Here is a 26,614-nt window from a genome sequence, read left to right as displayed (position 1 = left end):
CTCTACTGAAGGCGGTAAAGTGAGACTGTCTCTACAAAAAAAAAAAAAAGAAAGAAGTGTATAGGTGCATGTTTACCTCCTTGAATCATAGTTTTATTATTTCTGATACATGAATGGAAGAAATACTTTAGAAAATGGATATAGCTAGAAAAGTATTCTCAAAGAACCACCTTTTGGTCAAAGCCAATGATTCATTTTCTATATTTATCTTTACCTCTAAACAGCATCTGACAGTTGAATATGCCTTCCTTCTTGAAACATTTTCTTTCCCCCACTTCCATAAGGGCTACTCCTAGTTTTTCTAACTTTACTTGTCACTCCTTCTCAACCTCTTTTGCCATATCCTTCTCCCCTACCAGACATCTGAATGTTAGAGTGCTCTCTCTAGGTGACATCATTCAAATCCATAACTTTAACACATTTGACAGCTCCCATTTTATATCTCCAATCATGACCTTACATGTTATATCCAGTTCATACCTAATATTTCCAGTGTAAACACTTCTTCTCATCTGTTCTACAATCTTACTTCAGGTTACCACTTATTTGGTTATCTCTCATTGGCACTACTACAACCACCTCCTATCTTTGTCTTTCCGCAGACACTCTTATCTTCCTCTCTTTTAATACATTTTAAATCTCTTCTTTTTAAAGTAGCTGAAGTAGGTATTTTTTTTGAGACAGAGTCTCACTATGTTGCCCTCAGTAGAGTGCTGTAGCATCACAGCTCACAGCAACCTCAAACTCCTGGGCTTAAGTGATTCTCCTGCCTCAGTCTCTCGGGTAGCTGGGATTACAGTTGCTGTTGTCATTGTTGTTCAGCTGGCCCGGGCCGGGTCTGAACCGCCAGCCTCGGTGCATGTGTCTGGCGCCATAACCACTGTGCTATGGGTGCTGAGCCTGAAGTAGTTTTTTTTTTTTTTTTTTTTTTTTTGTGGTTTTTGGCCGGGGCTGGGTTTGAACCTCTGGCATATGGGACTGGCACCCTACTCCTTGAGCCACAGGCGCCGCCCTGCCTGAAGTAGTTTTTAAAAATCCCAATTCATATCTTACCACTCCACCTTCTCTTTATATAAAACTGTTCGGTCAGTGGCTTCCCACTGCAGCTGGAATAAAACCGAAATGGCTTTCTAATTCATGTGAACTGCTCTACTTTCCACCTTAAACTCTATCTACCCTCCTCTGCTGTGGTTCACCCATAATGACCATATTTCTGTTTCTGAAACACTTCAAGCTTGTTTCTGTTTTAAGACTTTTACATTCCTTAGAACCTCTTCCCTCAGATTCACATTACCTCCTCATTCTGGCCATTCTGGTCTCAGCTCAGATGTCACTTCCTCCTTGAAGTCGTCCTTCCCTTTCCTACCTAACCTTACTTTCTACCAAAACAAAAGTACCAAAATTAAAATTTGATAGAAATAATTTTACCAAAAAAAGTGGTTATTTCATATATATTTATCTAAATTTAAATGCATTTAAATATATACATTTGTACATTATAATTCACATTTTGGTAAAATTTATTGAAACAAACTATTGCCAATGTACATGGAAAATTAGTATCATTTGCCATACTGAAGATAATAAAGATAAGTGTAGTGAAAACTACAGTTTTATTAAACTTTTTACTCTTTAGAAGCTCTAAGGCCGAGGTCTGCTCTGTTGATTAAAAGGTAAATTTAGAAATGTTAAACATTTAAGACCAACAGCATCAAAAAATCAGATCATATCTGATCACACTCTCCTTGGCAAGTTCCCACCCAATGGGAACAACACACGTGTGTGTGGCTCACTTCCTGAGTGAAGAACACAACTACAACTGGGACTTTACCTTATAAATGCAAACAATGTAAGCTAATCATATTAATCTGAAATAACAAACAAAACATGGCAGGATTGAAAGAGACTCGAAATGGAAGCAACTTTCTCACTAAGTGATTCAGTGTAATGTAGTATTGTCTTTGTCTTCTAAACTTACCAGTGCACTAAAACTCAACATCGTTTTGGTTAATGTGAAGTTGAAACAACTTTGGCCCTGGACTAGGGTAAAAGTATGCTAGTGAGCTAGTGCTAGTGAACTATTAATAATTCCTGGGGGAAAAGCCTATAATTCTTATAGTTTATTTTAACCTTTTCCAGGTACATTGAGTAACATACTCAAAATTAATGTGTTGAGTTTATTACTGTGGAATTCTTCTGGATCACTAATTTCCACATTATAAAAAAATAGTATACCCTAATTACTGCAAGAGTTCTATATCATTGTATATCGAAGCAGTACCCTGAACCCCATAAATACATCAATGTACAATGATTTAATAAAAAACAATTTTAAAAAAAGAGTTCTATGTGTTGGCTCTCTGCCAAACACTTTACATATATTATCTGATTTAATTATACTCATTCTCTGAGAGGTCGAAGGATCTTTATTTTATCTCATTCATTCATTTTTTGACCACAAAGTCTCACTCTGTTGCCCTGGATAGAGTGCCCTGGCATCACAGCTCTCAGCAACCTCAAACTCTTGGGCTCAAGAAATATTCTTGCCTCACCCTCCTAAGTAGCTGGGACTATAAGCACCTGCCACAATGCAGATTTTTCTTTTGTCTGTTTTTAAAAGAGACCGGGTCTCACTCTTGCTCAGGCTATTCACAAACTCCTGAGCTCAGGCAATCCACCTGCCTCAGCCTCCCAGAGTGCTAGGATTATAGACACAAGCCACTGCACCTGGCCAGCATCTTCTTGGGAGGCTGAGGCAGGAGAATCACTTAAGCCCAGGAGTTGGAGGTTGCTGTGAGCTGTGATGCCACGGCACTCTACCCAGGACGACAGTTGAGGCTCTGTCTCAAAAAGTAAAAAAAATGAAAGAAAGAAATGGGAAGCTGCCTAAATGGCCACCAGATTGTATAGAAGCTTTTATTTTATATTTATTTTAGTCACTATTTTATCATAAGGGTATTCATTTTATAGTATACCTTTAATTTTCACTTAATTTTAATCTTAATACTTGGAATTGCTTATTTTAAAAAATAAATTTAAATTCTTTTCATATTTTATGAAATATGAAACATTTGCATTGAAATGCTCTTTTCAATTTATTTTAAAAAAATAAATTTAAATTAATACCTCACAATACAAATAAGTATATTAATATTCCTGACCTTAGGACATGGAACAGCAGTGTATCCAGAGTATGTGTAGGGTCTATGATTTGAGTTTTTTTCTTATAGTAGGGGGAGTGGATTTGCGATGATACAGTCATAACTCTTTTCTGAGGCTAATCCTTGGCAGAGTGCAATCAAAAAGATAATTTGAAGGTTATAAGATAGGTGAATCCCTCTACCACCACCTTCCTTCTTTATTCTGGGTTTTTTCTTTGGATTACTTAGATCATCAGAAAGCTTTCTTTTCTTTGATTTCAGAAGAATTGTAAATTACTAACTTCCTTTCTGTTATCTACTTGGTTAAAATTGAGGGTTGTAATTAAGAAATTGCCATTTAAAACCTGTAATACATTTACTGTAGAGATGTTGTTAAGGACATCACTATAGTTACTCATTGGCCCCTACGTAGAAACAACTACACGGTGTATTTTTCCTTCTAGTGTCATAGAAAACGTAGTTACTTCTATAACTAACCACGTTGCTTTGACTGCCAGGAAGCTAATTTTTATTTTTATTTTTATTTGTATATTTTACTGTGCCACTTGTGTAAGATATCTCAAATCTTGATGAGAGTAAATAGTATCATGCTTCCAGGGAGATTTCTTTTATATTTTGAAAGATTCCAAAATTTACCTAAACCACTGTCTGTTGTGTTTATTAGTAAAATGTAATGTAGGTACTCATTTTTTGCTAATTTTTTTCATTTGCATTTGACATTGTACATCATTTGTATGTCAATAATACCTAAATATTACTTTAAATTATTATATTTTAATTGCAATATACTTATGGTTTTATTATTCCTGAATAATCCATATTAAGATGCAAACAAGTTATTATTTTTAATTCTGGGAAATTATATTTAAAAACTCTTTGTAACTTTATACAAGAATATCTTGGTCTTTGGTTTCTAAGAATGAGCCATATTCACCATTTCTCTTACCAAATTAATTCAGACCGTCTCATGATTTCCATGATACCTCTGTCTAAAATAATTGATACTTTGTTAGACAACATCTCATTATGAGACTATAATCTAATTGGTAATTTTAATGAAATAATTTGTTTATAAATGTGTTTTGTGGGTATATCATTGCTTTCTGTTTATAATATTTCTTAGTATTTGTTCATTTTTTGTGATACTGTTCTTTATATGGTAATTTGAATAAATCCCAGTTGAATTATGTTGCCACATGATGTCTTCAAAAGGGCATGAAGTCAGTACACATGCTTCAGTAATATCTGGTTGTTTTACCCTATGTTTCCAGTTGGCAATTTGAAATTATGGCTTCAACTGCACTTTAAATATGTGATAATAGCATGTGTTTCTAATAAGGGCCAGCACCATTTTGTTCAGATAGTGTGAATGGTTGTCACTCATATATGACAAATGCACCTTCATCTGCTTCTTTGATAGACCCCTAAAAACCATACCCTCAAATCAGGCCGATGAAATTAGCTGCTGTGTAAATTGTGTGTCTGAGTGGTTCATTATCTAATCACCGTCAGAACCACAGTGATAAAGTAGATTGAAGCGGGGAAGAGGTCTGCCAGATGATTTCAGGCCCTCCTCCCTAAATCTGGTTTCCCTTGGAAACCCTAATAGTACAGTTTAAAACTTGAGGTCTTTCATGCCTGAAATTCAGTGTCTTTTAAGGTACCAAACTTGGAAATCCCAGGAGTTCTAGAACATAATTTTCTTTTTGTAAAGACCATAATTGTATTTATTTCAATAAATTTTTGAAAGGTCAAGGCTCTTGAACTACTGTTTTGTTGCTAATACCCTCAGTATTACTAAATGTGAAAAAAGTACCATGTCCTACTTGCATAGAATTCAGAATAATTTATCTATTATAGCTATTGGTTAACCTTCTAGGTAGGAATCTTTCTCTCTTCCTGTAATCACAATGACTTTCTATATTATTTGTTTATTGAATTTCTTCCCTTTAATTCATTTTAGGTGCTTTTGAAGATGATGATATCACACATGTTGAAGGAAGTGTAGATCCTATTCGAGATATAGAAATAATACATGAAGAGCTTCAGCTTAAAGATGAGGAAATGATTGGGCCCATTATAGATAAACTAGAAAAGGTGGCTGTGAGAGGAGGAGACAAAAAGCTAAAACCTGAGTATGTAAGTAAAAATTTACAGCTTCTTTAGATACTTGAGTGTTTGTGTTTGTTTTTGTAAAAAAATTTTTAAAGTAAATCACATAAAATATTTAATTTCACTAATGGAATTTTAGAATCCAAGGGTTATTTCTGTTAAAAAAAATTGTTGAGAAACTTTGTTTTAGGCAGTCAAGGGTCATGGTGATAGGCTATTTAGGATGTTCTCAGCAAGCCATAATTTGCAGTAATATTGAATGTTGATGTGGTGACTATGTAGACTTCAAGTTTTGGTGTTAAGTCTGGTTTTGTGATGAAAAGCTTATTGGATTTAGAGAAATGACTAAATATATGGATTTCATGGTTTTGAAGAAGTGATTTATACAAAGAAATGGTCTTCCTTAGGAGTTGACCAAGTTGAATGTACTCTTAAAGTCGATAGGTCATCTTAATCTTGAAAACATGATGAAAACATGCATCATTGTCCTTAATATTCAAATGTGTTTCCTATCACATTATTAGTGAATAATTATTTATAAAATTGTAATAAATCAATTTTTAAGCTTTTGGTTTAAGAATGATTAAATTGTCTTTTATGTTAAATAAAACTGCCTTAAACTATACATTTTCTCATTAATTAACATAGGTTCTTCTTGCTTTTTATGTATCTTTGTCACAGGAAAGATTTTTCTTTCTAATTTTTCATGTATTAATTTTTTTTTTCTTTTGTTTTTTTTTTTTTTTTGTAGAGACAGGGTCTCACTTTATGGCCCTGGGTAGAGTGCCGTGGCCTCACACAGCTCACAGCAACCTCCAACTCCTGGGCTTAAGCTATTCTCTTGCCTCAGCCTCCCAAGTAGCTGGGATTACAGGCGCCCGCCACAACGCCCGGCTCTGTTTTGGTTGCAGTTAGGCCGGGGCCGGGTTTGAACCCGCCACCCTCGGTATATGGGGCCGGTGCCCTACCGACTGAGCCACAGGCGCCGCCCAATTTTTCATGTATTAATTTTTAACACATGTGTTATTTTCTTATTTTTAGAAATTGTGATTGTTCACCTTTTCTTTTCCTTGTTTATTCTTAGGAAATTTTGAAAACTCTCCACTGTTCAGAAAAAAAGTCAATTATCAGAATCAGCTTTTAAACTCAGGCATACCATCAATAAATTATGGTCAGAAGTGCCTGAACTTGGAATCAGGAGACCCGTGTTGTGCAGTTGATTTCTTTGATGATCTAGCAGGGGTCCTCAAACTGCGGCCCACGGGCCACATGAGGCGGTGTGATTGTATTTGTTCCCGTTTTGTTTTTTTACTTCAAAATAGGATATGTGGAGTATGCATAGGAATTTGTTCATAGTTTTTTTTTTAAAACTATAGTCCGGCCCTCCAACGGTCTGAGGGACAGTGAATTGCCTCCTGTTTAAAAAGTTTGAGGACACCTGCAAAGCCTCTATGGGAGAATTCCTCCTTGCCTGTTCTAGCTTCTTGTAGCCAGAAGTGTTCCTTGCCTTGTGGCAGCGGAACTTCAGTCTGTCGAGTTTTCACAGGGATATCTTACCTCTGTGTTTCTGTTCAAATTTCCCTCTTCTATAAGGACTCCAATTATATTGGACTAAGGGCCTTTCCTACTCTAGTATGAGACAGAGTCTCACTTTGTCACCCTTGGAAGAGTGCTGTGGCGTCATAGCTCAACCTCAAACTCCTGGGCTCAAGCAATTCTCTTGCCTCAGCCTCCCATGTAGCTGTGACTATAGGCACCTGCCACAGCACCCAGCTATTTTTAAAGACAAGGTCTTACTCTGACTCAGGCTGGTCTTGACCTGTGAGCTCAGCCAGTCCACCCACCTCGGTCTCCCAAGTTCTGGGATTACAGGCGTGAGCCACTGCACCCAGCCTCTAGTATGGTCTTAACTAATTTTCAAAAAAGGTTACATACTGAGCAGCAGGGGTTGGGACTTTTACATTTTGGTGGTGAGGAGAGGGGAGCAGTACAGTTCAACCTGTAACACCAAGGCATCAAGATCAAGGTTAATTTTAAATCTATTTAAGTGTGTGTACATTCAATTTGGAAAAATAAATTTTAAAAATGAAGTTAGCCTTTAAGGAACAATTTATTTTGTATTGATCACTTATTTGGAATGTATCACTTAGAAAATATTCATGGAACTAATAGTAATCTAATTAAATGGCTAAAGAAGTTCACCAGAAATTATAGTTAATGATTCTTATTTTTTCTTTGAAAATGTCTCAGTAAATAATCAATGTTCTCAGTAATATATAGCTATTAGCAGATTTCTTAAGAATAATTTCTTATATATATTACTATTATTATTTTTAAACATTTATATTTATATGTAATTAAATACATTTAAAATATGTGGTTTTAACTAAAATTGAAAGATTCAAGAGTATGCAGGCATACTTTGTTTTATTATCCTTTATTGGGCTTTGAAGGTTGTGTGTTTTTTATAATCTGAACGTTTGTAGCAGTCCTATCCAGCAAGTCCACCTAACAGCACGTACTCACTTCCTGTCTCCATGTCGTATTTTGGTAATTCTCAAAATGATTGATTTCAGTTCCATAGCCCATACCCCTTGAAGGTGACCAACTTAATTGATAAATATAGTTGTGTTTTGACTGTTCCACAGACCCGCCATTTTCGTTCTCTCTCTCCTCAGGCCTCCCTGTCCTCTGAAATTCAACAATACTGGAATTAGGCCTGTTAGTAACTGTACAAGGGCCTCTTAAGTGTTCAAGTGAAAGAAAGAGTTGTACATCTCTCACTCTAAATCAAAAGCTAGAAACAATTAAGCTTAATGAGAAAGGCATGTGAAAAGCCAAGATAGGCCAGAAGGTAGGCCTCTTATGTCAAATAGTTAGCCAAGTCGTGAATGCAAAAGAAATGAAAAGTACTCCTCCAGTTAACACACAAATGATAAGAAAGTGAAACAAATTTATGGCTGATAATGGAGAAAATTTTAGTAGTCTGGATAGAAGATCAAGCCAACCACATTCCCTTGAAACAAAGGCTAATCTAGAGTCAGACCCTCACCTTTTTCAATTTTAGAATTAAAAGACAGAGAGGTAAGGAAGCTGCAGAAGAAAAATTTGAAGCTAGCAGAGATAGCTTTATGAGGTTTAAGGAAAAAAGCTGTCTCCATAACATAATATTTCAAGGTGAAGTAGCAAATGCTGATGTAGAAGCCGTAATCCAGAAGGTCTAGCTAAGATCACTGATGAAGGGGCTACACAAAACAACATATTTTCAATGTAGATGAAACAGCCTTCTATTGGAAGAAGATGTTGTCTAAGACTTTCATAGCTAGAGAAGAGACGAGACGTCAATGCCTGGCTTGAAAGCCTCAAAGGACAGGCTGATATTTTATTAGTGGCTAATGTAGCTGGTGGCTTTAATTAAATTGAAGCCAATGTTCAATACCACTCTGAAAATCTTAGGGCCTTTAAAAGTATGCTAAATCAGACTGGGCACAGTAGCTCATGCCTGTAATCCTAGCACTCTGGGAGGCTGAGGTGTGCAGATCATTTGAGCTCATGAGTTCAAGACCACCCTGAGCCAGAGCGAGACCTCATCTCTAAAAATAGCCAGGTTTGTGGCAGGCACAAACTAATTGGGAGGCTGAGGCTGGGACTATACTCCCAGCTAATTGGGAGGCTGAGGCAAGAGAATCGCTTAAACCCAAGAGTTTGAGGTTGCTGTCAGCTATGACGACATGGTATTCTATCAAGGGCAACACAGTGACACTCTGTCTCCAAAAAAAAAAAGCTAAAATCTGCTCTGCCTATGCTTTGTAAGTGAAACAAAAAAGCCTGAATGGTACCTGTCTGTCTGTTGAAAGAACAGTTTGCTGAATATTTTAAACCCACTGTTGAGACCTACTGCTCAGACAAAAAAAATTTTTTTCTTTCAAAATATTACTGCTCTGGCTGGGCACCGTATCTCATGCCTGTAATCCTAGTACTCTGGGAGGCAGATCACTTGGCCCAGGAGTTTGAGACCAGCCTGAGCAAGATTGAGACACCCAGCTCTAAAAAATAGCCAGGCATTGTGGATGCCTATAATCCCAGCTACATGGGAGGCTAAAGCAAAAGAGCTTGAGCCCAAGAGTTTGAGGCTGCTGTGAGCTGTGACACCATAGCACTCTACCGAGGGCAACAAAGTGAGACTATCTCCAAAAAAAAAAAAAAAATCACCACTAACCGTGTATGTGGTAACCTAAGAGCTCTGATGGAGATGTACAAGATTGTTTTTATGCCTGCTAACAAGACAATATTCTTTCTACAGCCCATAGATCAAGGAATAATTTTGACGTTTAAGTCTTATTACTTAAGAAATACATTTTGTATGGCTATAACTGCAATAGATAGTGATTCCTCAGATGGACTTGGCAAAGTAAATAAAAAAATCTGCTGGAAAGGATTCATTAATGTGGATGCCATTATGAACATTTGGGATTCATGGGAGGAGATCAAAATGTCAACATTTATAGTAGTTTAAAAGTTGATTCCAACCCTTATGGATGACTTTGAGCGATTGAATACTTCAGTGGAGGAAATAACTGCAGATGTGTTAGAAATTAAAAAAAAAACTAGATTTAAAAGTAGAGCCTGAAGATGTGACTGAATCATTATAATCTCATGGTAAGAATTGGACATTGGGAGGCTGAGGCAAAGAGAATTGCTAAAGCCTAACAGATTGAAGTTGCTAGGAGCTGTGATGTCAGGGCAACAGCTTAAGACTCTGTCTCCAAAAAAGGAAAAGAAAAAAAAAAAACATGGACAGATAAAATGCTGCCTGTTATGGATAAGCAAAGAAAGTAGTTTCTTGAGATGGAATCTTCTCCTGGTGAAGATGCTATGAACATTGCTGAAATGGCAACAAAGGATTTAGACTATTCCATAAATATAGCTGATAAAGCAGTGCCAAAGTTTAAAAGGATTCACTCCAGTTTTGAAAGACATTCCAGTGTGAGTAAAATGCTGTCAAACAACATTGCATGCTAAAGAGAGATCTTTCATGAAAGGAAGAATCAACTGATGCAGCAAACTTAATTGTTGTCTTATTTTTAAAAATTGCCACAGCCACCCTAGCCTTCAGCAATCGCCACCCTAAAACAGTCAGCATCGACCAACACTGGGGCAGGATCCTCCGCCAACAAGATTTCTACTACTCACTGAAGTCTCAGATGATCAGTAGCATTTTCTAGCAAAAGTATTTTTTAATTAACATGTACATTTTTATTTTTATTTATTTATTTATTTTAGACAGGGTCTCACTTGGTGACACTTTGTAGAGTGCTGTGGCATCACAGCTCACAGAAACCTGAAATTCTTGGGTTCAAGTGATCCTCTTGCCTCAGCCCCCAAGTAGCTGGGAGTACAGGTGCCCACCACAACACTGGGCTATTTTTTAGAGATGGAGTCTCACTCTAGCTCAGACTGGTCTTGAACCTGTGAGCTTAGGCAATCCACCCACCTCGGCCTCCCAAGTGCTAGGATTACAGGTGTGAGCCACTGTGCCTGGTATTTGTACTTTTTTAGAAATAATGCTATTGCACACTTAGTAGACTACAACAATATAGTATAAACCTAAGTTTGTATGCATTGGGAAACCAAAAAAATTGTATTAATTGCTTGATTGCAATATTTGCTTTATTGCGGTGGTCTGGAACCAAACATTGTAGTATCTCTAAGATATGGTAAAAATACAATTCTCCACACTTATCCTTTTTTCCTTTTTAGACTCTGCCCTTCCAGGAGTATTCTTCTATGACTCAAAAAGATCATTTCTAAAAGAATGTGGTACTAGAGTAGTATTTGGTTTGCTTGACCTACATTTGTTTAGGTCCCCACATCCTCTCATCCATACATTTTGTATGGCTGTAACTCCCATAGATAGTGATTCCTCAGATGGATGTGAGCAAAGTAAATAAAAAAATCTGCTGGAAAGCATTCATTAATGTAGATGCCATTCATAGGCTCATGATCTCCGTAGTTAATGGCACTAAAGTGTTTGAACTGAAAACTTGGATCTGTGCCTCCTCCCTCTCTTTTACCATCTGCATCCCGTCATATTGATTTTATCTCTTGAATATTTCCCTTATCTCTTTCTTCCTTTTTATTTGCACAACTACTTCTTTAATTTGGGCCTAATTTCTGTTTAGTTCATTTTTGTAAATTTTACCTCCAGTCTTGCTCTTGTTTTTCACAAATATAAAACATAGATCTAATGATGTTATTCCCTTGATTAAAGTACCTCACCGTTCTCTATAGGGTACTGCAAGATCAAGGCCCTGGCTCACAGAGTTCTTTGTGGTTTGGCCTTGCCTTTTTCCCCACTCTCCTGATAGCCCTAAGTTAGGGCTTTATACATACTGGTTCCACATGAGCTCATTTACTACAACCTGTTTGCTGTTCTTCTATCCCCATCCTTCCAGACATATCCTAAAGTAGAAGTTCTCTTAAAAAAATTTTTTTGTGTGTGATAAACTGCATATACCATAAAATCTATCATTAACCATTTTTAAGTGTATAATTCAGAGGCACTAAGTACATTGACAGTGTTGTACAACCATCACTCCTATCCATTTCAAGAACACAGTAACTCCCTTTTTCTTCTTCTCCCAGCTCCTGATAACCTCTATTTCACTGTCTGTATGAATTTACCCAGTCTAGGTACCTATTGATAAGTAGAACCGTATAATTTTTTTACTTTTGTTTTTACTTCACTTCTGATGTATCAAAATTTCATTTGCTTTGAAAGAAAAACATGTATAGATCACATTTTTTGGACATTTCTGTTATTTCTTCTTTTAGCTATTGTAAATAATGCTTTTGTAAATAATGCTGTTGCTAATATTGTTGTACAAGTATTCACTGGAGGCCCAGCCTTCATATAATATATGTAACAACATTTATAAGTATTATCTTCATTTTATAGATGAGTAAACTAAGGCTCAGAAAGATTAAACAATCTGTCCAAAGCTTAAGATGGGCAACATAGGTATATGTAAAATTACCAAAACAAAAATTTGAGTGTACATGTACATTGTGATGAAAACATTTATAAAGAAATCTCCATTGAAAACAGCCTAGAAGGAAATAGAAAGTGATAATATTGACTTGCAAGTTATGAATGCCTACCCCTTAAATATTTTTCTACTTTGTTTCTATTACTTTTATAAAATAAATTCATGGAAAATGAACCCCAAAGTTAAAAATATTTATTAAACATAATAGCCCATTTAAAAGTACATGAACTAGGAATTTAATTAGAAATTTTCATAGTTCATTATTTGAGTCCACATAATACATATACCTCAGAACTAGGAAAGGGATTATGAATTTTTCAAAGTGAGACTGACGAGTCACATAATTTGATGTGGCAGTACCAATGTGAGAGTTAAAGTGTGTTGGTAGAACTACTTTATAGATCTAGGAGAAATGATTATCATGATAAGTATTATAAGCATTAATGAGAGATTTTGACAGTGCAGCAGGTAAAGCGTCTCCCTTTTTTTGAACTGAGATGAGAAGAATGAGAGTCTGAGCATAATTGACCAGGATTAATCTAATGGTCATCTTAATACTGTATATTTTACTTTCTCAGTTTATACTCATTTTAAACAAAGAATTCTTTTTCTTTTAAGGTTTGACTTCTTATTTGATAATATATTATCTGAACATATAGGTAAGAACTGCTAGATAGAGATGAAAAACTTCTGAGTCATTTAATCTCCTACAAATTTTATTGTATTTTTTATTTTATTTTATTTTTTTTCTTTTGGTTTTTGGCCGGGGCTGGGTTTGAACCCGCCACCTCCGGCATATGGGACCGGCGCCCTACTCCTTGAGCCACAGGCACGGGGTCTTTTACTTGTAAGGAATAGAGATTTGATGCAGACTATTTCAAGAAATGGAGTTTTATTTCTAGAATGCAAAGCAATAAGGGAAGTGGAAATCCAAAAATATTTAAGAGCAGGAATTGGGATATAACCAGGCCTTTTGCAGTTAAATAATAGATCAGCCCAGAACAGCACCTAGAATTCTGCAGGTCTATTATACATCGTCTCTCCTGCACTCTGCCATTCATATAATCTGGATATTCTCTAGCTCTACAGTACCATTCGGCTTACTTCTCTTTTATTGCCACTAAAATTCATCTTCTGTTTTATATGTTTTTGTTCCTAACTTCTGCCTCTTCATAATTACCACTTACAGTTAGCTTGTTTATAACTTCTTATAGTTTATTCTATCTTGTGTTCTTCAGCATATTTGCCTGTCCTAGTCCCCAGTCCTATTCCTCAGTCCTATTCCTCAGTGTTTCCCAATTCAGATTCCTAAGAACAAGCATTCAATCACCTCAGTTAATTCCCACTTTGGCACAGTTTCTTGTATAAGTTCACTTCATAGATCAAATCCAACCAGTTCTCTCCAGGAGACTGTCCCATGTAGGACTTCCCCCTCAGCAGAAGCTCTAGGGGAAGAGTCACATTCATTTGGGAGTGGACTGGGAGCAAAGCATCATTGTGGGTAACAAGTTTAGTATACTGTATAAAATGGCACGAACCACACAATATGGGTCCTCAGTACACCTTATGTATTTGAGGATAACAGGAAGTATGAAGCTATTTAAGGCTTCCAGGATAATACAGAAGAATATAATGTGTTTGGAGCAAGGATCATGCATGTTAAACTCACTTGAGACCAGATTACTTCAGAATCATCAATTTTTATGTTCCTTGAGGAGAACAGAATGAATTCATAAGAACTGATGTTATGGTACATATACTATAGCAATGTTTTCCTGGATGTTCCCACCTATCTATTTTTTCCTTGCCAGTAACCAAAAATAGATGAAGAAAATTAAAAAGAGGACGTATCAGCATCCCCATCAATTCATTATGACCAACCTCAGGTGGGCCTCAGCAGTTATCCAGTTCTCCTATCTGCCCTCCTGCACTCTGCTGCAACTGCTTTCTGCTCCCCTCAAACTCCTTGTTTATGCCAACTCGTTAATGCCATTGATCTCTTCTTCAGCAGATAACTTTGCCTCTTATTTCAAAAATGAAAATAAAAGCCCTCTGATGTAGGAATTTTCCACTAGCCAAACCTAAAGCCTATATTTATTCACTCTTCTTATCTGTGGCCAATTATTCCATGAATTCTTTGGATCTTATCATTTCCTAATTCCTCAGAAACTTTATACTATCAGTCATCTTTTTTTTCTTTTGTTGCTTTTAAATGGATTTATTGAGATATAATTTACATACCTTAAAGTTCATCCTTCTTAAGTATACAATTCAGTGTTTCTTAGTATATGCACAAAGTTGAATTTCAATTACCAGTAATCCCTTTTTGTTATATATACAACTTGCCCCTCTCAAACTACATTCTTTTTAACAGTTTCAAGATGATCTTTTTATCATAAAAAAAAAAAAAAAAAAAAAGAGGCAGCTCGGCACCTGTGGCTCAAGCAGCTAAGCCGCCAGCCACATACACCTGAGCTGGCAGGTTCGAATCCAGCCCGGCCCGCCAAACAACAATGATGGCTACAACAACAAAAAAAAAAATAGCCAGGGGCGGCGCCTGTGGCTCAGTGAGTAGGGTGCCGGCCCCATATGCCGAGGGTGGCGGGTTCAAACCCAGCCCCGGCCAAACTGCAACAACAAAAAAAAATAGCCTGGCGTTGTGGCGGGCGCCTGTAGTCCCAGCTACTTGAGAGGCTGAGGCAAGAGAATCGTGTAAGCCCAAGAGTTAGAGGTTGCTGTGAGCTGTGTGACGCCACAGCACTCTACCCGAGGGCGGTACAGTGAGACTCTGTCTCTACAAAAAAAGAAAAAAAAAAAATAGCCAGGCGTTGTGGCAGGTGCCTATAGTCCCAGCTACTTGGGAGATGGAGGCAGGAGAATCACTTGAGCCCAGGAGTTGGAGGTTGCTGTGAGCTGTGATGCCATGGCACTACCCAGGGTGACAGCTTGAGGCTCTGTCTCAAAAAAAAAAAAGAAAGAAAAAGAAACTTCCTGAATACCACACTTCTTCCCTGCAACTACAATATTTCCTGCATCTTCCATTGTAAAAATCTCTTGAAAGAGTTGTTTACATCTACTGTTTCCATTTTCTCCACCTCCTACTAACTCGGTCCATTTTAATCTGACTTACCAAGCCTGTCACCCTCAAACTAGTTTCACCTGGGGCAGTTAACTTGTGCATTATTAAATCTAGTGGACATTTTTAATCATTGTGATAGATCAGTAGTGATGAACACTATTGGGTCATTGCTTGAAATACTTTTCCCTTGGATTCCATGACCACATTCTACTGATTTCCCTCTTACTTCACTAGCAACTCCTCAGTTTATTTTGCAGGCATATCCTCTTATGCCTTTGCTGTTAAACATCAGTGTTAACATGAAGTTGAGTTCTATGTCCTCTACTCCTTATTTATTTATTTTTTAAACAGAGTCTCACTTTGTCACACCCAGTACAGTACCGTGTCATCACAGCTCACAGCAACCTCTAACTCTTGGGCTCAAGCGATTCTCTTGCCTCAGCCTCCTAAGTATCTGGGACTACAGGCACCTGCCACAACGCCTGGCTATTTTTAGAGATGAGGTCTCACTCTGGCTCAGGCTGGTCTTGAACTCATGAGCTCAGGCAATCCACCCACCTAAGCCTCCCAAAGTGCTGGGATTACAGGCATGCGTCACTGCACCTGACTACTCCTCTTATTGTAGAAATATTTTCCTGGATGTGATCTCATCCCAACCCTTGGTTACAATTACTATCTAAATGCAAATAAAGGCATGTATTGGAGATAGCCTATATATATGAAATATAGAAACAGAACACCAGATTGGTGGTTGCCAGGGATCAGGGGGAGCACCAATGCAGGAGACTTCTTAATGAGTACATAGCTTTATGTTGGAGTAATCTAGATAGAGGTGGCAGTTTATATCATTGTGAGTGTATGAAAACCTTTAATACTAAATCACCTTAAAATGGCTAATGTTGTATTTATTTCACCCCAATAGATTTTTTTAATTGAAAAAAGACAACATTCGATTGGATTTTAAAAGCTTAACCTCTATGCTATTTACAAGAAACACATGTTAAATGCACATACTCCTTGAGTTACAATGGAGTTACACTGTAAGTCAAAAAAATGCATTTAATACCACAAAAATCTCATTATAAAGCTGAAAAATCATAAGTTGAATCATGGTAAATTCAGAATCTCCTTGACTTATGATGTAGCTATGTCCCAATAAACCTGCTGAAAAATCACTGTGAGTTGGGGACTTTATGTATTGGGATACAGAAAAACTGAAAACAAAGAATGGAGAAAAATATACACTTTGCAAGCCCTAACAAGAACAACAAAAACCTGGGATAGTATACTGATATCGAAGTAGACTTTAAAGAGTTAAAAGGAGCATTTCATAGGCTGGGCGCAGTGGCTCATGCCTATAATCCTAGCACTTTGGGAGACCAAGGAGAGTGGATTGCCTGAGCTCATGAGTTCGAGACCAGCATGAGCCAGAGTGAGACTTCGTCTCTAAAAATAGCCAGGCGTTGTGGCAGGTGCCTGTAATCCCATCTACTTAGAAGGCTGAGGCAAGAGAATCACTTGAGCCCAAGAGTTAGAGGTTGCTGTGAGTTATGAAGCCATGGGACTGTACTGGGTGTGACAAAGTGAGACTCTGTCTCAAAAAAAAAAAAAAAAAATGTTCTCAAATGTCTCAAAACAAAAAAAACCCCATAATACTAAATGTTCAGTCTACCAAGGAGAAACACAGTTATTAAGTTTGTATGTACCTAATAATATAACCTCAAATATATAAAGCAAAAAATGACAGACCTAAAAGATGAAACAAAAACAAATCTATAGTCATTGTAGAGAATCTCAGTATTTCCATTAGTAATTGAAAGAAGTAAGCAGATAAAATTTTAGTAAGGATATTGGAGATTTAAACAATTCAATTTGGCCAGGCACCATGGATTGTGCCTGTAATACTAGCACTCTGGTGGCTGAGGCAGGAGAATCAGTTGAACTCAGGAGTTTGAGACCAACAAGAGCAAGAGTGAGACCCTATCTCTATTAAAAACAGAAAATTATCTGGGCATTGTGGCAGGTGCCTATAGTCTCTGCTACTCAAGAGGTTGAAGCAGGAGGATTGCTTGAACCCAGGAGTTAGAGGTTGCTATGAAGTAGGCAGATGCCACTGCACTCTAGCCTGGGTAACAGAGTGAGACTCTGTCTCAAAAAGAAAAAATTAAATAAATCAAAAAAGAAAGAAAGAAAAGAAACTTATTTTCAGGAATCATAAGAACAATTCCCTACTTCTTTTTAGTAATGGCCAGGTCCTCTGCTAAGATCCATACCCCAAGTGTAAATTGGTGTCCATTTTGACTACCACTTTATAGCAGACAAGGCCAGGAGCATTATGTTAAGATGTATTTCCCACTACCTGCTTTGGAGAATCATGTAACTGAAAATCCACAACCGCCAACAGATATTCCACCAAGGTTGTTGCCAGAATTAACCTATTGTCTTAATACTTGGGCTGGGGGGTGTCCTTCCCCACCCATGTACAGTCATGTAAAGCATTACTGGTAGTTGTCTTAGTTCTGTCCTTAACTACCAAATCCTTTTCTGCAAGGTGGTGGTCAGGGATCAGAACTCTGACCTGATAAACAGCATTCATCTGGTAATGCAACACATGCTTAATACCATGATTCAGACACATGCTAAACATCAAGTTAGAATATATAGTGGAGGTCTCTTTGTGAGAGAAAGCTTAGTTTGGTTTTTCTGCAACTTTAGGTATTTAAAGAAGGTAGTTGGCGAAGCTATAGTAGGGACTTTCAGCAAGACTTTTTTGAGCTGGAAAACTTGCCCCAATTCTGCTGGCTGTCGGTGTTAAAGCTACCTAACTAGCATTAACTGAGCTCATCTGGATATCAGTATCAGCTATTAGGGTGGCAGGTTTTGCTAACGGTAAGCATCAGGCTTAGCAGTTATAATCATTACAGAGTAAGAGTTACCTCAATAAACTACTAAGTCTATCCATTTTAGGCCGTCAAATTTTAGGATTACAGGTGATGGGCAGAGAATAGATAAAGTTCCCCTCTCCCTCTCACCCTGTAAATATACATTTACTTTTTCTATTATAAATACGATACTTAATTGGTTAAAAATTTTAAAAAACATCATTATAGTTTTAAGAAAAGGCAGAAAGGGAAAAGTTCTCTGGCATCTAAGCTTCTAAAGATTTCTGTTACTAAAAATTTGGTTAATGTCTGTCCAGTTTCATTATTTGAGTATATTTATTTAAATATACAGTTTCAGAACCCCACAAATTGAATTGCTTTATGCATTCTACTGTCCATACTGTCGGTTGAATATTTACTATGTGCCTAAAACTGTGCCAGTTGTCTTACGTGTATTCAATCTTCATATGCACTGTATAACCAAGTGCAGTTATTGTCCCAATTTCATAGGAACAAGCGGGGTGACATAGGTAAAGGAGTAGGGCCAGGACTTGAACTCAAATCTGATGCCAAAATCTATATTCTTTTTTTTTTTGGCCAGGGCTGGGTTTGAACCCACCACCTCCGGTATATGGGGCTGGCACCCTACTCACTGAGCCACAGGCGCCACCCCCAAAATCTATATTCTTAAATTTATTTCCTTGTTCTGAACCTGCTGTTTTCACTTAGTGTTGTTTTTTTCTTTTTTTTTACTTTTCAGATATGTTTTGTCTTAATGGATACAGTGTACTATTGTCCATAACTTATTAGAAAATCTCCAATTAATAGCTTTTTTAAAATCTATATCTCTCTTTTTGTGCCAGTGTTATACTATTCTGATTTCTGTAGTTTTATGGTTTATTTTAACCATAGTAGGGCAAGTTACATATTTTTCTCTAAATATTTTTTTACTCTCAAGTAACTAATTCTGTAAAAATAATGATATATTTGATTTATAATGTTCTCAATTATCCCTGTTATGATTTTAACTAAAATTGTGTTAAATAAACATTATAGTAGGTAGAGTTTTGATCTCAGCACAATGTTGATCTTTTTGAGTGTAGGTTCTGGCTGAAGCAACTTTTGGGTCATTGTCAACCTCTGGTCTGGGAGTCCATGGGCCTAGAACATTTACTTAATTGACTGTTGAACATTTGAGTATTGCCACAGAGTCACTAGCCAACCATAGTTTTTTAGATTTTTGCATAATGGATCCCTTTGAAAAACATTTGGAACATATGTGCCATCTTCCCTCAAAGGCACACAACAGAGCTTTCTTTACATATGATTTTAGATGTTAAGGAACCCCTGAAATCCATTTATGAATCGTAGGTTAATAATCTTGCTATGGGAACTGAAGAATATCAAAATAAAGAAGTCAAGGAAAGTCTAATGACTAGGTTATTATGTTATTGTGTGCAAAGAAAAATATTTTTGTGATACATGGATTGACAATCAGCTATCATATCCAAATATTAATAATAAAATAACAATATTAAATTTTTCTGATGACCTAAATGAGAAGATTTTTAACAACCTTGGGGATCTCCAGGGTAAATAGGGAGCAGTAAGACAAATAATCCAAAGTGTTAGGCAGAACATGTACTCAACAATAATGGCAGCTACTCCCATTTATTGAGGACTACACTGAATAGTCTATGCATTACCTCGTCTGATCTTCACAGCAGCCCCCAGGAAGTAGATCTTATCCCTAAAGTAGGTCACAGACCTGTTAAATGGTAGACTCAAGCATTATTCTATTACCTCTCAAGTTAGTACACTCAGATAACTGCAATCTAACTAAAAAGTTCACATAACCAGGAACTTTTGTGTATCTTCATAATGTACACAGTTTATTTTGAAAATTAAGAATTTGTTAAAATTATCAAAACAGTCCAGTTTGGTACTCCTACGTATATGTTTCTATATAATAAAAGAAATATGAACTCCTAACTTATAAATGCACCAAGGCTTAAAGTGTTATTTATATTTTGATTATATTCTAATTTGTTAAAAGTGGGTAAAGTATGTATTGGAATACCCCCCACCCCATAACCAAATTCAATTAACTGGAACCTTTTCTTCTAATCATCATTATTAATATATATGTTTATACATATGAGCATCAGACCATTGAGTATTATATCCGAACAAGCCTAAATGTTTTTCTTTATCTGGTAAGAAAAACAGTGCAGTGCATCGGCACTATATCTTATACTCATCATTCATATAAGATAATCTTATCTAAGAGCATCTATTTTTGGTTTGTCATAAGTAAAACTTACATTTTCAGTAAATCTAAGGTGTCTCTTCTCAGCTGTTAAATCTTCTATAGGAATAATTAAGGGCACAGTGGATACAAAATATTTTACTTTCGGCTGTTGAAAAATTGGGTTATAATTTGTAAATTCTTCTAAAAAGACGTGAATGTGGCTGTAAGGAATGCTGTACTGTTAGAGAACTTTATGAATTAATTCTCCCTAATTCAAATTGGAGTGTTCCTAATTTGTAATATAATTTTGTGGTGTGAGAAAAAGAAAAGTAATGCCAAAATGCTTTTGTGATAAAATTTCTATGTCTAAAATAATGGTCTAGTTTATTTTAAATGAAAGAGAAATACTGAAATTCCTTCACTAGTGATCAGCACTTACTGAGGCCCTTTGGTTTTGTAAAAATATTTACAGTTACAAAAGTATTTTACACTTTTTATATGATTAAAATTTAATTCCTTTCCTTACTTTTGGTTTGGCTTTCTTTCATCTACTTTTTCTTTTCTTTCTTTAATTTAAAAAACTAATGGAACCAAGTATAAGATGGTACCGTTTTCTCCTTCTTTTGTATAATCTTGTTGCGTGTCTCTACATGAGTGTTCTGGCCACTCATCATAGTAACCAGCTGGGCCATTTCACCTGCTGGAGCCATTAAAGAGGACTCTCTCCCCCTAGATTAATCCCCTCCGACATTAGTTTTTTGCACTGACAACTAGAGCAGGCATTCAGAATTTGCAGGTGGCCAGTGTGACGCACATAATTGCCTACAATTTTAGGCAATGAATAAAAATGGTCTACATTACTTGTCAAAGGTTGTATATGCAGTGCCAAGTGAGATCTATGGGAAGCCTTTTAGGGTTTAAAGAACAGTTAATAGCAAGGCTGCACAGGGCTTTTTTAATCATAATGCATTTGTAATATAGCACTTTGATCTTCTCCTTGTAGGAAATGGTGTTACATTAGCCACTTTTAAACATTTATGAGTGAAATTCAGTTATAGAAGAGTAAAAGTGATTATTCTTAAGCAGAACATGTTAGATTTCATTAAAAGTTTTCAGCTTGCCCCTTCCTTGTTAAAATCTGTGGGAAGTCCTTGCCTGGAGGGTTTCAAATCAGTATCTAAGGATATAAGGCTTTTTCCTTATTTTTCCTGTTGGTAACAGCAAGATTTGGAAGGAAGGTCTACTAAATATTGAGATAATTTATACAAGTGGATATTTATAGGAGAATAATTGATTAGGGGAAAGTAAAATACATCAGTGAAAATCCAAGAAATCTGTTACTAATAATTGTGTTACAATAAATTTTGAGAAATGCATATTTAAAACATATCTATAAATTGTCTTTAACAACAACGAAAAAAAAAACAACAGATGACTCTCAAATACACTTCTTCTCCTCGAAGAGCTAAGTCTGACCTTTCAGACCCGAGAGCCTTTTATTAACACCTGCCTGTAAGGAGAACCTTGCCACACGCAGCTTTTAGATTCAGAACCACAAAACTGATGAGGAAAGACTTGAAGGGTTCAGTTTGTGTCACTTGCTGTTTGCCGTTTCCATTTCACAGATGATTAATCTTTCTGTGAAGAAAGGCCAGAGAAACAAAGCACATTGGGCTCTTCCTGCAGTTACTCCTTCTGAATGCACACTAGCTTGCTAACTAAAAGGCCTTTAGATTTCCAGCAGAGAGAGATGTTCTGAAAGTGAATGCAGCTGGTTGGAGGTCACCAGAGCAGGGCTCTTGCCATTGTGTAATGGAGGCTTTGGCAGGTGGGGGGGGTGGGGGGTGGGGAGGGGTTTTGAGGCTGGGAGAAGTGGACAGGGGGAAGGTGTTGGCAAAAAATTAATTCAAAATAAAAAGGGTTTTGGTCAGTTGATTTAATATTTTGAGGGGTAGATGACCAATAACAGGCTCAATTTCATCTATTTTGTTTGTTTTTCTTTTTAAGGGGAAAAAAATACAGTTTAGTCTCTCTCCAGTATATCTCTAATGTTTGTCTTACATGTGACATCACTAGGTAATGTTGAAATGTTATTAACTCTTGTATTTAGTCGTTGGTGTGATTGAATTGTCTTGAAATTTTTCAGACTGTTACTAATTTTGCTAATATTCTTCATTTTATATATTAAAATTGTAATACCCACCATGTTTTATTATTATTTGGTTTTTAAATGAGATATTGAAAATAATTATTTGTGTAGTTTAGTTCCCTCTTTCATTAAGAAACTTGATTTTTAAAAAAAGAAACTTTATTTTGGGGATTTGAAAACTTTAACATTTAGTTCCTAAATGCTTAATATTCATCTTGTATTTACTTTTTTTCCTATTTTTTTCCTATCTTGTATAGGATATAATGTGCAAAGTCAAATCCTGGGTTATAGATCAAAAGAAACCTGTTCGCTTCTATCATGACTGGAATGACAAAGAGGTAAGTAAATGTAACACCATCTATTACTACCATTGATTTCTTAGAGAACAAATTAGAGTTGTCATTATTTTATACTTATCCTATCTAAACTTTCACTTCTGTTAGTGATTGCTTATTCCCTCCGACATGATAATTCATAACAACTAATCTTTTGGAAGCATTCAAAATTAAAAAATGAAAATGCTGGTGGTGCCTGTAGCTCAGTGGATAGGGCACCAGCCACCTGCAGCAGGCCTGGTGGATTTGAACCCAGCCCGAGCCTGCTAAACAACAACCAAAAAAAAAAAAGAAAGAAAGAAAATGCTTACTTGTTTTAATGCAAGTTTACTTTCAAATTACTCAATAATTTATTCCATCTTTATTCAAGTTTTAAAAGGGGTTCTTTTCTCCATCTCCCATTTTAGATTGAAGTTTTGAATAAACACTTGTTTTTGACTTCAAAACCAATGGTCTACTTGGTTAATCTTTCTGAAAAAGACTACATTAGAAAGAAAAACAAATGGTAAGTTTTTCCTCCCCAATTATACCCAGACACATCATGTCTATACACACACACATACACGTTTGACTTTAATATTTCTCTCTTTTATTATTAAAAACTTGAAAATGGATGAGAACTCTTTGCCTCATGTTTACCTTCAGAGATAAGTCTCCAAATTGATTTGCACTGAGAGAATTTAGAAAAACTGAATTAAATTAGGCAATGCTGAATCATACATGTTTACTTATCAAATTTAAGTTTGTTAAAAAAAAAAAAATTTAAGTTTGTTAGACATGATTATTTCCATTGCAGAATGAGAATAAATGTAGTTGCAACAATAAAAGTTTTTAAGTTAAGAATTTCGAGTTGTGTTGATATTATATGTGACTTTAAAATATCATTTTAGGGTTGTAGCTGGGCATAAATCTTAAAATTCAGATTGAATGTTTAAAAAAGAATAGCCCATGGGAGACAGGGAGAAAGCCAAGTAGGTACCTGTTACAAACACTTTAAAGGTATACTAAGGTAAAAACTATGCATTCACATGTTGCTTATCATTTTGGTTTTCTTTCACTAATAACTCCAAAAAAATCGTATGTTCATGTGCATGTGGGCATATATACATTTGGCGTGGTACTCACTTTGACTTGCCTCCCTGGACTCTCAGTGTTTTATACTACTGAGTCATATAAACAAATCAAAACTATCCAAAGCAAAATATCTGCATTCTCCTAAAATATTTTGTTGGTTTCTCCCTGTACTTCATTAAGTACTTAGATGCACATGGTTTCAATTTTCCATTAAAAATTCTCATTTCCATATGATATCAAAGAGTGAGAAGGCTTTAAACTGAAAAATAAACATTCATAGACTAGAAGCCAAAACAATAATTAATGTCAGATGGTTAACTCCAATAAATCATTAGAATAAATTCTGTGAAATTACTGCAACTAAAAATGCCCTGTTGATATTACTATAAGACACTTTGTGTTCCTGATAGGAAGCTGAATTTAGCCTCTTTATTGGCAAATATTCTAGAAAGCATAAATTTAACATAAAAATATAGTTCAAACTGATCAGTGTCCTCCAGTAAGAAATTAACTTTAAAATAATCAATTCTTTCTTCTTTTAAATTCTTATAAATCTGATGATTATGTGTTAAAAATTGATACCTTTGGGAAGGAATTTTAAAATTTATTCCCTGACCTCAAGTTAATAAATCTTCTCATCATGGTATGAATGGTAAGGTTTCCTGAAACAATACAGACATCAAAGTTTAAATGAAAAGGGATGAGTCAGTTTCCTTGCCCAAAGGGGCTTCTCACACCTGTATTTGGATGATTACAGGTAGAACTGCTGGCTCTAATTGTATAGTAAATACCATTTCCCAGACCCTAATGGTAGACAGACTGTTTAGGAGACGCCAGTCTGTGATTTAGCTGTCGCCAGACACCCCGTGTTTTTTGTGAGACCAGTTGTGATGATGATATGGTTATAGCCAATTGAAAGTAAACTCTTGTCTAAATAGAAATTTTAATTTATAACAATGTGGAAGTATTAATAATCCAATTTTATAAAACCAAATTTTAATAGGTTTTATGTACAACTAATGCTCTGGTTTGGGGTTGGTATGCATGTGTTTGGGGGGGTGAAGTGGGGGAGGGATCCAGATCTTGTGGAAGTTAGTGTAATTGTAGCTGAAAGATCAAAGACTGGGTAACTGAGTGATGTTCCAGAAGAGAATTTACCACATAGCCATTTTCTGTACAGTTTCTGCCGCCTGCTGTTCCTATTTTCCCTCAAGCTAGCCATTGACTACCCCCTGTGCATCCCCGCTCGTAAAAAATGATTGAGGAAGTATTTGTCATGTATTTATGAGTGGGAAACATTGTGTGATAGGGGATGGCATCTACTGGAGCCAGAAAGATTGCCATTTTCCTTTCATTCAGCCACTCTGCTATAGCTTTAAATCCTCTGTTTATGCAACATAGCCTTTGTATTAAAGTGCAGAATAAATTTTTATTATGAAGGATATGAACACAGGTTTTCATCACTTACAATACTGCAAACAGATGTAAATAGTTAAAATTCATTTTAACTACTAATCCTTTTAACTGTATTAGCATCTTGTTTTTTGGTACTATTTACATCTAAGCTCCATTTGCATTAGTTGATCCTTTAGCAAAAAAAAAAAGTTTTGTTTTTTAAAATTAACGTAAAACATTACAGTAGCAAATAAGACTAATGCAGGAAATACAAATACATATTTTCATGAGTCTTTTAGATCTAGAAAACTATTTTAAATGGTCAGGAAAGAGGAGGGTCTTTGGCTGTATGGGAAAGAATAAAACTGACATTATGTTAGTAGGTCACCATTTCAGAAAGAGTGAACACTTTAATTACTAGGTAAAGTTCTCTTTAAATTTAAATGGTAACATGTTATTTTTCAATCCTGGAAAAGAAGGAAGCATTTTGAAAGATGAGTCTATTGTGTTACTGAGTAGGTGTATTGACCTTTTGAAAGATGTAAAAACTGGAATGACTCCAACCCTCTACTCACTAGTTTTAACAACACTGAATTAGTCATTTCGTTGATTTATGATTAAAGACCCAGCCCCTGAAGAGAAGCTGACGTGGCAGCCGGGTTAGCTGCAGTTGTGTTGTGATCAGATGACAGTGATCAAGATGTTAGAATGGAATTCATAGAAACCTTTACGATTATTATTATTATTACAAATTACTGTTTCTTGAATAATGAAACTATATAGAAGTTTTGTTTGGGATGAGTAATAATGATTTTTGAACACTTAATTTTTCATTTTCTAAATATGATCCAATATTTATAACTGAGATTATACTATATGCATTATTAATTTTCATTCGAGATGCCTAATGAGTCATGGGATCAAACAGGTACAGGACATTAGAACTGTCAAACCATTGCTTAATTAGAGGTTTAAATTTCAATCTTGGCACCTTTGCTGCTCTGGTAGTAGTGTATGCCATCCAATTATGGAATCAATAGAATAAACTAATTTTAGATGTTTTGTGTACCTAATAGCTACCAATTATGTTTCATTTTTGTTCTCTTCCCCACCTTTTTTAATTATCC

The 26,614-nt window shown here is 35.9% G+C and overlaps 1 protein-coding gene across 1 annotated transcript in view; it reads left to right on the top strand.

Annotated features, from left to right (window-relative positions):
• The window catches only part of OLA1 (Obg like ATPase 1), a 183,253-nt gene that overhangs the window by 108,708 nt on the left and 47,931 nt on the right, over positions 1-26,614 (top strand). The window contains exons 5-7 of the mRNA XM_053597129.1: positions 5,125-5,300; positions 22,941-23,021; positions 23,426-23,523. Coding sequence (XP_053453104.1) covers positions 5,125-5,300; positions 22,941-23,021; positions 23,426-23,523 — 355 coding nt within the window. The remainder of the gene's footprint in view (positions 1-5,124; positions 5,301-22,940; positions 23,022-23,425; positions 23,524-26,614) is intronic.

This window comes from Nycticebus coucang, chromosome 7 (assembly GCF_027406575.1).
Source record: "Nycticebus coucang isolate mNycCou1 chromosome 7, mNycCou1.pri, whole genome shotgun sequence".
NCBI lineage: Eukaryota > Metazoa > Chordata > Mammalia > Primates > Lorisidae > Nycticebus > Nycticebus coucang.
The sequence above is the reverse complement of the archived record's forward strand: the minus strand, read 5'-3'. Positions and strand labels throughout refer to the sequence as shown.